This window comes from Aquarana catesbeiana, linkage group LG01 (genome assembly GCF_042186555.1).
Source record: "Aquarana catesbeiana isolate 2022-GZ linkage group LG01, ASM4218655v1, whole genome shotgun sequence".
NCBI lineage: Eukaryota > Metazoa > Chordata > Amphibia > Anura > Ranidae > Aquarana > Aquarana catesbeiana.
In genome coordinates, this window is record NC_133324.1 from 18,485,362 (window position 1) to 18,498,218 (window position 12,857).

Consider the following 12,857-nt stretch of genomic DNA (forward strand, 5'->3'; position numbering starts at 1 on the left):
GGCCATGGGCATATGTGGAATTGCACCCCAAAATACATTCTGCTGCTTCTCCTGAGTATGGGGATACCACATGTTTAGGACTTTTTGGGAGCCTAGCTTCATACGGGGCCCCGAAATCCAATCACCGCCTTCAGGATTTCTAAGGGCGTAAATTTTTGATTTCACTCCTCACTACCCATCACAGTTTCGAAGGCCAAAAATGCCAAGATAGCACAAAACCCCCCAAAATGACCCCATTTTGGAAAGTAGACACCCCAAGCTATTTTCTAAGAGGCATGGTGAGTATTTTGCAGCTCTCATTTGTTTTTGAAAATGACAAGAAAAACATATTTTTGGCCATGGCCTCCGAAACTGTGATAGGCAGTGAAGAGTGAAATAAAAAAATTACGCCCTTAGAAAGCCTGAAGGCGGTGATTGGTTTTCGGGGTCCCGTACACGACTAGGCTCCCAAAAAGTCCCACACATGTGGTATCCCCGTACTCAGGAGAAGCAACAGAATGTATTTTGGGGTGTAATTTCACATATTCCCATGGCATGTTTGAGCAATATATCATTTAGTGACAACTTTGTGCAAAAAAAAAAAAATTTGTCTTTTTCCCGCAACTTGTGTCACAATATAAAATATTCCATGGACTCCACATGCCTCTCAGCAAATAGCTTGGGGTGTCTACTTTCCAAAATGGGGTCATTTGGGGGGGTTTTGAACTGTCCTGGCATTTTATGCACAACATCTAGAAGCTTATGTCACACATCACCCACTCTTCTAACCACTTGAAGACAAAGCCCTTCCTGACACTTTTTGTTTACATGAAAAAATTTTTTTTTTTTGCAAGAAAATTACTTTAAACCCCCAAACATTATACATTTTTTTAAAGCAAATGCCCTACAGATTAAAATGGTGGGTGTTCCATTTTTTTTTTCACACAGTATTTGCGCAGCGATTTTTCAAACGCATTTTTTGGGGAAAAAACACACTTTTTAAAATTTTAATGCACTAAAACACACTATATTGCCCAAATGTTTGATGAAATAAAAAAGATGATCTTAGGCCGAGTACATGGATACCAAACATGACATGCTTTAAAATTGCGCACAAACGTGCAGTGGCGACAAACTAAATACATTTTAAAAGCCTTTAAAAGCCTTTACAGGTTACCACTTTAGATTTACAGAGGAGGTCTACTGCTAAAATTACTGCCCTCGATCTGACCTTCGCGGTGATACCTCACATGCATGGTGCAATTGCTGTTTACATTTGACGCCAGACTGACGCTTGCGTTCGCCTTTGTGCAAGAGCAGGGGGGACAGGGGTGCTTTTTTTTTTTTTTTTTCTTTATTATTTTTTTGCTTTTTTATCTTATTTTTAAACTGTTCCTTTCATTTTTATTTTTTTTTTAAATAATTTTTATTGTTATCTCAGGGAATGTAAATATCCCCTATGATAGCAATAGGTAGTGACAGGTACTCTTTTTTGAAAAAATTGGGGTCTATTAGACCCTAGATCTCTCCTCTGCCCTCAAAGCATCTGACCACACTAAGATCGGTGTGATAAAATGCTTTCCCAATGGCGCTGTTTACATCCAGCGAAATCTAAGTCATGAAATGCTCGTAGCTTCCAGTTTCTTAGGCCATAGAGATGTTTGGAGCCATTCTGGTCTCTGATCAGCTCTATGGTCAGCTGGCTGAATCACTGGCTGCATTCTCAGCCGCTGTCCTCTACAGGATCGTATTCTGAGCCTGAATCTGACAGATGAGTGACTTCCTCTTCACTATCTGTCATGCTCAGAAACCTGTAGGCCTCTTCACTAGTGTACCTTCGATTTGCCATTTTGGGCTCTAAATTTAGGGGTACACTAGTGAGACTCACAGTCAAAAAAGCTCCTGACTGTTAGCATCTGATTCAAAACGCTACCAAAAAACTGTTAGCGATCGCAGGGATCAGGCCTGACTCTGCGAACGATGCAGTTATGTGTGCTTAGTGTTTTGTAAGTGTCAGTGATCGATCGATACTGCACTTGGGTGGGCTGGGCTGGGCTGGGCCGAGGGGCAAAACGCAGGTGCTAGCAGGTATCTGGGCTGATCCCGCTAACACTGTGTTTTTAGGGACCCTAAACTGCTGGGGATGCTAGTATAGATCTGATTGGATCAGATATTGATCCGTTCAGATACTATAGCACTAAGGGAGGTGTATGCTGCGTGCGTGGGTGTTAGCGGTACTGGCGCTAACCTGACGCTGCCTGGGGCGACGCAGACCTTATCTGATCCTAAAAACGTAACTTATATCACCGCCGGGTATTTAGGGGGTTAAACCTTTATAAGGTAATAAACGGCGGGTGACCTAAAACTATAATAACCTATAATAAACTATAAAAAATAAACTAACTAACCAGCGTCACCCGTAACACTTATACAGTGATCGCTGGTGAAAGGGTTAACTAGGGGGCAATCAGGGGGTTAAAACCTTTAGCAGGTAGTATATGGGGGTCCCTGTCGCTATAAAACACTGACAGCGAACCTATATACTTACCTCCCTAACTAGCGTCACCTGTGTCACTAATACAGCGATCAGAAAAACGATCGCTTATCGACACTGGTGACGGGGGGTGATCAAGGGGTTAACCTTTATTAGGTGGGGTTAGGGGGGTACCCTAGACCTAAAGGGGGGTACCCCAGACCTAAAGGGGGCTAACCTAACTGCCCTAACACTTATAACTGTCACAAACTGACACCAATGCAAAAAAAAAACTGCTATTGGTGTCAGTGTGACAGGGGGTACAGGTGGGTGATCGGGGGGTGATCAGGGGGTGAAGGGGGGTGACAAGTGTGCCTGGCGTGTTCTACTGAACGTGTTGTGTTGGTGCAACTTACTTGGATGTCTTCTCTCCTCGGCGCCGGATCGAAAAGACCGGCTCGAGGAGGGATGACATCACTTTCTCTCCCTCTGTTGTACATTACAGAGGGAGAGGAAGCATTTCATTCGCTGGGAGCGATCGGGAGGGGGTGGCCATCAATGGATGGCCTCCCCCTCACCTCTCATCACCCGCAAACAAGAGCCGACTGCCTATGGCACCGGGGGGGTCCACCAAGTACGTGATTTTGCCTGCCCATGCCATTCTGTTGACGTATATCGTCATTAGGCGGTCGGCAAGTGGTTAAGCAACAGACAGTATGGATTCATGAAAACTTTTTACGAACAGGTAAGTGAAACCTTTGACAGAGGGGTGGCTGTGGGCGTGGTGTACTTGGACAGATGGGTGGCTGTGGACGTGGAATTCCTAGGACAGTGGGGTGGCTGTGGACGTGGTATACTTGGATAAAGGGGTGGCTGTGGACGTGGTATACTTGGATAGAGGGGTGGCTGTGGATGTGGTATACTTAGACAGTGGGGTGGCTGTGGACGTGGTATACTTGGACAGAGGGGTGGCTGTGGACGTGGTATACTTGAACAGAGGGGTGGCTGTGGACGTGGAATACTTGGACAGTGGGGTGGCTGTGGATGTGGAATACTTGGACAGAGGGGTGGCTGTGGATGTGGAATACTTGGACAGAGGGGTGGCTGTGGACATAGTATACGTGGACAGAGTAGTGGCTGTGGACGTGGAATACTTGGACAGTGGGGTGGCTGTGGATGTGGTATACTTGGACAAAGGGGTGGCTGTGCATGTGGTATACTTGGACAAAGGGGTGGCTGTGAACGTGGTATACTTGGACAGTGGGGTGGCTGTGGACATGGTATACTTGGACAGAGGGGTGGCTGTGGACGTGGTATACTTGGACAGAGGGGTGGCTGTGGATATGGTATACTTAGACAGTGGGGTGGCTGTGGACGTGGTATACTTGGACAGAGGGATGGCTGTGGACGTGGTATACTTGGACAGAGGGGTGGCTGTGGACATGGTATACTTGGAGAGTGGGGTGGCTGTGGTGATGGTATACTTGGAAAGAGGGGTGGCTGTGGACAAGGTTTACTTGGACAGAGGGGTGGCGGTGGACATGGTATACTTGGATTTTGCAAAAGCTTTTGACACAGTTCTTACTCTGAATGGTCTAAGGTTATCAGTGGTGTACCCCAAGGTTCAGTGTTGGGACCTTTACTTTTTAATATCTTTATAAATGATTTTGGGTCTGGGATTAAAAGTACAATTTCAGTCTTTGCAGATGACACCAAACTAATGCAGTGGAATAACGTCCTTACAGGATGTCTCCAATTTACAAGCCGACCTCAATACACTGTCTAATTGGGCGACTATGTGGCAAATGAGGTTTAATGTTGATAAATGTAAAGTGATGCACTTGGGGGCTAAGAATATACAATCATCATACATACTAGGGGGAGTACAACTGGGGGAATCAATGGTGGAGAAGTACTGTATCTGGGGGTTTTGGTAGATCATAAGTTTAATAATACCATGCTGGAAGATAAAATATTCCCACGCTGCCTGAACTGAAATAAATATGCTGCTTGGTTGCGGCAAGCACCGATTGGGTCAAATGCGTATCGATACGTGTCGGAATAGACGGGCACCGGAAGTGACGTCAGGCCGCGAGCTCGCTGCTCGTTTTGTGTTTTACTTCATTTTAACTGCTTTTATGTGAGTACCTTACTTTGCCTGTAAGCAAATACATTTCTAGTTTTATATACTTCACCATTTTTCTCTCCATTTGTTGATGTGTCCATCTGATAGGATCTCCACTGCTAGTAACCTATGTAAAGGAGACACATATACAGTGGAATAAAAAGAAATAAAAAGAAAAAAATGTTTGCGCTTGCATTAGATACTTAAATCTATATTCCTGTGTGATTGTCATAAATAGATGAATAAATGAATAAACACCATCAGAGTTAATTTTAAGTGTAAGTGAATAAAAAGTCGCTATGCGACACAGCAAATAGCGATATGTAAATCAAATACTAATATTAACCATTCCATACAGATAAATATAGAAAACTTGTGTGCAAAAAACAAGGTTATTCCACCCAAGTGCAAAGTCATAAGTGAAAGAGTTCAAAATTGCGTCATGAGTCGCAAAAAAAACGCATATCCAAAGTTCATAAGTTGCATTCCTTAGTGTGTATAAAGGAATAAGGGGACATGAAGGGACCTCCAACCACCAGTGGATCCAAAGGTTGATAACAGATGTATCCTTACCAGACGCGTTGGACCTCCATTATAGCAAGGTCTTAGAAGCATACAGATTTAGCCCTCTGCAGGGACAGGAGATGACAGCTCACCACACGATCGGAGATAATTCCGACACTTCCGCGTTGATGTAAATACTCCCTCATTTTAAACTCGTGAATAAAGAAGGGGAGAAAAAGAAACTCCAATAGTGTAGTAGATAAAAAAAGGGAATTTTATTGCCTCAGACAACTAGGCATCATACAAAAACATCCAAATATAAAAGCCGGCAAAATATAAAAACAGCAGAGACGCCCGTGCTAAATTACATGGGGCTCTATGGCGATCTGACATACACTGCGTAGCCACGCCCTACATGTTTCGTGATAGGTCACGTCTTCAAAGGGGCACGGGCGACGCAGTGAACCATCGCCATTTATAATACTTCCTCACACTCAAGCCTCGTTTTCATCTAAAATTCAATTACAATCTGAGCATGTGCAAAGGATCCTTTGCACATGCTCAGATTGTAATTGAATTTTAGATATTTGTGGTTTTTGTTGCAGCTGCAGTCACACAAATTTTTGCTTGGTAGCGCAGGTTTTCTTTCTTTTTTTCTTTTTATCCAGTTAACATATACAATGGAACCTTGGTTTACGAGTAACGCGGTTAACAAGCATTTTGAAAGACGAGCAACTTTTTTTTTTTAAATCATGACTTGGTTTGCGAGTGTTGTCTCGCAAAACAAGCAGGATTCAAGCCAATGGGGTGTGCCGCATTTGGCCAAAGGTGCGGGGGCGCCGGTGACACTGTGAATGGTGAACATACACAGGTCCCCCTCCTCGCCCCAATCCCCCGGTCCTGCTGACCTGTACTGCTGAAACCTCCAGTTTTAAGCCCCAGTATATCCGAGCCAGGTGTCCGGGGCTTAGAAAACCTCCTGAGTTGAATGTCCAAAATGTTCCTCATCAGGGAGACGTTTCGGAGCATTCTAATTGGTCAGCACCGTCAAACAGGCGGCGATGACCAATCAGCAGCCGCATAGCTCATCCTGTCAGCTATGCAGAAGACGTGAGGATGGAGAGAGGATTTCTAAGCCCCGGGCTCCTGCTGCGAATATACCGGAGCTTAGAACCGGAGATTGCAGCGGTACAGGTCAGCGAGACCGGAGGGGCAAGGAGGGAGACCTGGGTATGTTCACCTTACAGAGTTTTCTGTAAAGGTGAATTTACACTTTAATTTGAGTATTCAGGACACAGACACAGTCCACGGATACACTATAATATTGCAATAACGCACAGAACTATATGGCGTTAAACTCGCAGTAACGTAATGAAATATATGGCGTTAAACTTGCAGTACGCACAGAACTATATGGCGTTAAACTTGCAGTAACGCAATGAAATATAGGGCGTTAAACTTGCTGCAATGCAATCAAATATACAGCGTTAAACTTGCAGTAACACACAGAACTATATGGCATTAAACTTGCAGTAACGCACAGAACTATACTGCGTTAAACTTGCAGTAACGCAACGAAATATATGGATTTAAACCTGCAGTAACGCACAGAAAAAAAAACAGTTTTAAACGGTAACTACACTCACACTGACAGAGCTACCCCTTAATTCACACTAATGTAAGGATGGATAGTGATCGCATGACACTCACAATGACTGAATTATCCCTACATTGACACTAATGTAAAGATGAATGGTCGGACTACACTCACACTGAACTATCCCTAGATGCACACTAAACTGATATTCTACACTGACAAAAGAATCACAATAGCACACTATAGCACACTAACACTCTAGTAGCACTGAACAGAGCCCTGTTCTATCTTTCTCCATGCCGCTATCACACTACAAATGGCCGCTATAGAAAGAATACTTTTTATAGCGTGGGGCGGGATTAAGAGCAATGAGCCATGATTGGTTCCAGTCATCATGACGGCGTCAAATTATGGCTCTGACAGTGCTCTGTGCCCTGATTGGTCAAAGCTTTCATTGCTTCAGCAAGTCAAGGCTTTCAGTGTGCTGTGCGGCGGCGCAGTGCATTGTGGTCGTTCGGCAGGCCAAACAAACAATCAAATGACCTTATAATTCGGTTGTTCGGAGAATTTACAAACAGCCAATGTTTGACCTGAACTCATTCTCGGTCCGAACCTTTCGCCCTTCCTTAATAGTGAACTATAAAAATGATATTGTGAATAAACTTAATACTGTGAGTAAAAGTCCAATGATTTAAATCATAAGAAATGCTTCTGTGCAAAGTAATATCTTGATAAACTTCTTTAAATCTTCTCAGTCAAACTTGCACCCCAGTCCTTCCCCCTTGGGTGTGTGCCTATTTACCTCCTGCAGTCACTGAAAGCCCACTGCCCCTCGTCTCCCTCCTGCAGGTACTCACTGGCTGCAGGAGCAAAATGGAGGGAATTGGTTCCTCTTTATGCTGCACCTCCTATCCAGCTTCCTCTTTTTTCTGCTTCCCCCCGACCCCTATGTGCTCCCCTGGCCCCCTCTCATTGCCCTGCAGCAGCCGACAAGAGAGGGGAGGGGGAAAGCTGGCAGAGATGAGGGGGGATGAGGGAGGGCCAGGGGAGCATAGTGTCAGGATGGAGAGCAGGGAAGAAGCCGGTAAATATGTCATTTACTGGCCCCTTCCTTTTCTGAATGGACAGTCAGTGATCCGTACTGTATGGGAAACAGAGCTATTCCTGTTCATTCATTCAGTCCAGCTGAAGCTACAGAGATGGAGATGGAGTGCTGTGTTCTCAATCTCCTTTCTCCATCTCATTGGTAAAACATCATTTAGACCCTTGGCATTTCACCAAAGCCCCCAGTGAGGCTTCTAAAAAAATTGTAAAGAATAATAAAAAATAAAATGGTAAAAAAAACTACTGACACTAGTGGCGGAACCAGGGTCGCAAAGGTCACATTTGCGACCAGGCCCTGGCCAGGCTCGGAGGGAAGGGCCCCAGCCGGGGGTAAGGGGGGCCCTTCATGGTTTCTTGCACCAGGGGGCCTGAAGGTTCTAGTCACACCTCCGCTCACCCATCCACCAAACAGCTCTTCACACTGACTAGGCAACAGCGCTCCTTTGTAGCCCTCTGAGCGTTCAGGTCCCTGCTCCTAGTTGAAAGCCGTGGTCCCAAGAGACTACTCTTCCCCAACACAGGCTATTTATCACCTCTCCCAGCATTCTGTTCTTTCCCCCCAGCCGGCTGGAACTTGTAGTCCACGACGATCCATCCTAGTGTAAATTTGGCTCTTTGGACTATATGTCCCAAGATCATTTGCTCTCCTTTCTAGTCTTGCTCTGCATTCAGGATATGACCCTCTAGGGCAGTGGCGGCTGGCTCTCAAAGTTTTTGGGGTGGTGCAAACAAACTGAAAAATTCTAGAAAAAAATGCATCAAATGCAGCCTCAGTGTGCCCATCAAATGCAGCCACTGTTCTATCAATTGCAGCCACTGTGCTCATCAAATGCAGCCACTGTGCCCCATCATATGCAGCCACTGTACCCATCAAATGCAGCCACTGTGCCCATCAATTGCAGCCACTGTGCCCATCAAATGCAGCCACTGTGCCCATCAAATGCAGCCACTGTGCCCCATCATATGCAGCCACTGTGCCCATCATATGAAGCCACTGTGCCCATCAAATGCAGCCACTGTGCCCATCATATGAAGCCACTGTGCCCATCATTTGCAGCCACTGTGCCCTATCAAATGCAGCTACTGTGCCCATCAAATGCAGCCACTGTGCCCCATCATTCTGACAAACTCCAAGCGTGGATTATGCAAGAATGGGCTGCCATCAGTCAGGATGTGACCCAGAAGTTGATTGACAGCATGCCAGGGCAAATGGCAGAGGTCTTGAAAAAGAAGGGTCAACACTGCAAATATTGACTCTTTGCATTAGCTTATGAAATGCTTGTAATTATACTTCAGTATACCATAGTAACATCTGAAAAAAATATACACTGAAGCAGCAGACTTTGTAAAAGTTGATATTTGTGTAATTCTCAAAACTTTTGGCCAGGGCTGTAGGATTGTTTATACGGAGGTTCTTTATTTATTTGTTTATCTTTTTCTATTAAATTAACTGAATGACGTATCTTTTTTTCAACCTGAGTATGTAAATACTGCCAATGCCATAATCCAAGGAAAATGCTTCAATAAAACATAAATATACAGAGTACACCATGAACCAGAAGGTTTTTCCTGTATATTCGTGTCATTTTCTACCTAGCATTAACACTTTGTTTTCCATGCAGAGAGACCATGTAAAAGACCAGAAATCAGCAATGTGACCACACTGCCTAAAGACAAACTCTACTATAAAGTGAATGAATCTGTAGAAGTGAATTGTACAAAGGGATATTGGCCATCATATAAGAAGATGACATGTGTGCAAAGTGGAGATGAATCTAAGTGGGATCAAACTTCAGAGTGTATAGGTGAGCAAATGTTCAACCTTCTTCTGCTGCCTCCAAATGTTACATACAAAATTCCAAGCCCAGATTTACTGTACAGTGCTCACCCCATGATTCACAGACAATTCAGTCTTCATTGTATTTCTAATTAGAAGTGGATGGTATTTGGTTCTGTGACAGAAATCAGAGGGAGTCATGTGGATAATAGTAGCAGATATTATGCTGATCTCCTCAAGGAACGCTCTCCTAGCCCTGTGACTAGCAAAGACCATAAAAGACACTTACCTACAATTTGGTGAGCACTACACTGATAGGCTGACATGAGATGGACAGAATGGAATTTCAAGCCAGTCCAAAATGGGCTGATTTCCCTCTGGATGAGTTTGAAGGGAACACGCTTTAAGTCAAATGGAAGTTTACCATCAAACCTTCAAAGCATGAATGTTCATAACGTCCAGAAAGTTTCATACTTAACCACTTCCCTACCCGCCCATTGTCATATGACGTTGACAGGAACTCTCTGTCCCTCCGGGCGGGCGTCATATGACGTCCTTGGCTTCCTGGCGGTATAGAGGGCGCTCGCTCAGGAGCCGATGTGCTGGTGACAGGTACTCGGGTACTCAGATGGGCTAGTGAGAGGTACTCGGGTACTCAGATGGGCTAGTGACAGGTACTGGGGTACTCAGATGGGCTGGTGAGAGGTACTCGGGTATTCAGATGGGCTGGTGACAGGTACGCGGGTACTCTGATGGGCTGGTGACAGGTACTCAGGTACTCTGATGGCCTGGTGACAGGTACTCGGGTACTCTGATGGGCTGGTGGCAGAATTTGCGACCAGACCCTGGCCGGGCTCGGAGGGAAGGGCCCCAGCCGGGGGTAAGGGGGGCCCTTCATGGTTTCTTTCGCCAGGGGGCCTGAAGGTTCTAGTTACATCTTTAGCTGGGGGAATCAATGATGGAGAAGGGTCTGGGTGTTATGGTAGACTTAATGTCTATGTATAAGGGAGGTATGGACTCCAGAGGGAGAGATATCATTTTGCCCCTGTACAAATCATTAGACCTCATCTGGAATATGCAGTTCAGTTTTGGGCACCAGTTCTCGGGGAACTGAAGAAACTGCAGAGAAGGGCAACCAAACTGATAAGAGGCATGCAGGGCCATCTTTAATATCGATTGGACCCTGGGCAAACATTTTCTTGCCCCCCCCACCCAATTTCGCTCCCCACCTGCTCTGAGACATACAATAAATAGTAGCTTGACTCAAAATCTATTTACTGCAATGATTGAAATGGTTGCCAGAGGTTACAGCATATCATTACCACTCACTGACTGGTTGCTAAAGGTTACAGCACATCATTACAGCTCACTATGTATTCTGCTACATATTTTTGGTAAAAAAAATCTCAATAAGCGTATATTGATTGGTTTGAACAAAAGTTATAGCGTCTACAAAATAGGTGATAGGTGTATGGAATTTTTATTTATTTGTATTTTTTTGCTAGTATAGGTGGAGATCAGTAACTTATAGCGGGACTGTGATATTGCAGTGGACAAATCGGATATTAACTGACACTTTTTGGGGACCAGTGACACTAATACAGTGATCAGTGCAGGGGTTTACATCAGGGGCAATCAAAGAGTTAAATGTGTTCCTAGGGAGTGCTTACTAACTGTGGGGGAGGTGCTTGTACTATGGGAAGGCGGAGATCCGTGTTCCTGCTTTTCCAGGAACACAGGATCACAGCCGTCCCTTCTCACAGATGGCGATCTGCCTTGTGTCCTGCCTGATCGGCCCTGCTGATTGGGAGCCACTGTGCCCATCAAATGCAATCACTGTGCCCATCAAAAGCAGCCACTGTGCCCATCACTTACCCCATCTTGGTGGGGGATCAGGCAGCAGGTGACGGCGGCGAGCTGTGGGATGGTAGGATGAGCAGCGGGTCAGCTGGCGGCTCCTGTGTCCTCCATTTGTCTCTTCTTCCTTCTGCTAGGCGTCCAATCGGAGCCCCTGTGCTTCAGCCAATCAGGTGACAGGTATTAGACCCACTCCTCCTGATTGGCTAAGAGGCAGTTCAATGTTAGAAAAGCGAATATTCATTCGCTTTTCTATCACACGTGGGTGGACTGCGAGCGCAATGCTCTGTGCTCCGAGTCCACCTTTTTTGAAGCCTATTAGAGCCTATGGCACTAATCAGGTGCTTCAAAAAAACACACACCGCCGCTGTAATTCAGGCGGCTGGCATCCGAAAAGGGTCTGGAAGCCTGAATAGGGAGTGGCTACAACAGCTGTGGACAGATTCATGCTATGCATGAATCTATCCATTCTAAACAGAGGGAGTGGCGTGACAGAAGGGGCAGCACCCGGGGGCCCCTAATGGATGCACCACCACTGCATACAGGTACGTATGGTCGGCAAGCGCTTAACAAGGGCCCAGACAGAATCTGTTTAATGCCATCCCATACTGTAAGTAGCATGTGCAAAGTGTCTCCTTGTTAAAACTTTGATGTAGAGAAATAGGATAAGATGTCTGCATGCAGTGTCTCTTAGGGTGTCTAGAGGGTGGGCGATTTGGCCTGCTCACAAATCCAGATGATGCAGAGAATAGGAAGTCCCAGGAAAGACCCCTGTAGAATCTTCCACCCAGGAAAGGTACCCAACCGCACACCTTTACATCACTGGGATTCAGCAGGATCGGTGTCTAGGATGATGAAGGTGGTCACTCAGCCACCAGGAAACTGGCAATGGTGCTCTGCTCACCCATCCACCAAACAGCTCTTCACACTGACTAGGCAACAGCGCTCCTTTGTAGCCCTCTTAACGTTCAGACCCCTGCTCCTAGCTGAAAGCCGTGGTCCCCAGAGACGACTCTTCCCCAACACAGGCTATTTATCACCTCTCCCAGTATTCTGTTCTTTCCCCCCAGCCGGCTGGAACTTGTAATCCACGACGATCAATCCCCAGTGTAAATTTGGTTCTTTGGACTATATGTCCCAAGATCATTTGCTCTCCTTTCTAGTCTTGCTCTGCATTCAGGATATGACCCTCCAGGGCAGTGGAGGCTGGCGCTCAAAGTTTTTGGGGTGGTGCAAACAAACTGAAAAATTCTAGAAAAAAAAGCATCAATTGCAGCCTCAGTGTGCCCATCAAATGCAGCCACTGTTCTATCAATTGCAGCCACTGTGCTCATCAAATGCAGCCACTGTGCCCCATCATATGCAGCCACTGTGTCCAATCATATGCAGCCACTGTGCCCATCAAATGCAGCCACTGTGCCCATCAAATGCAGCCACTGTG

General features: G+C 45.6%; 1 protein-coding gene across 3 annotated transcripts in view; it reads left to right on the forward strand.

The window, feature by feature from the left end:
* Positions 1 to 12,857, forward strand: part of LOC141130438 (receptor-type tyrosine-protein phosphatase kappa-like) — a 206,312-nt gene that overhangs the window by 80,192 nt on the left and 113,263 nt on the right. For all 3 annotated transcript variants that reach the window (XM_073618135.1, XM_073618137.1, XM_073618136.1), the window contains exon 8: positions 9,405 to 9,587. In XM_073618135.1, the coding sequence (XP_073474236.1) occupies positions 9,405 to 9,587 (183 nt within the window). The remainder of the gene's footprint in view (positions 1 to 9,404; positions 9,588 to 12,857) is intronic.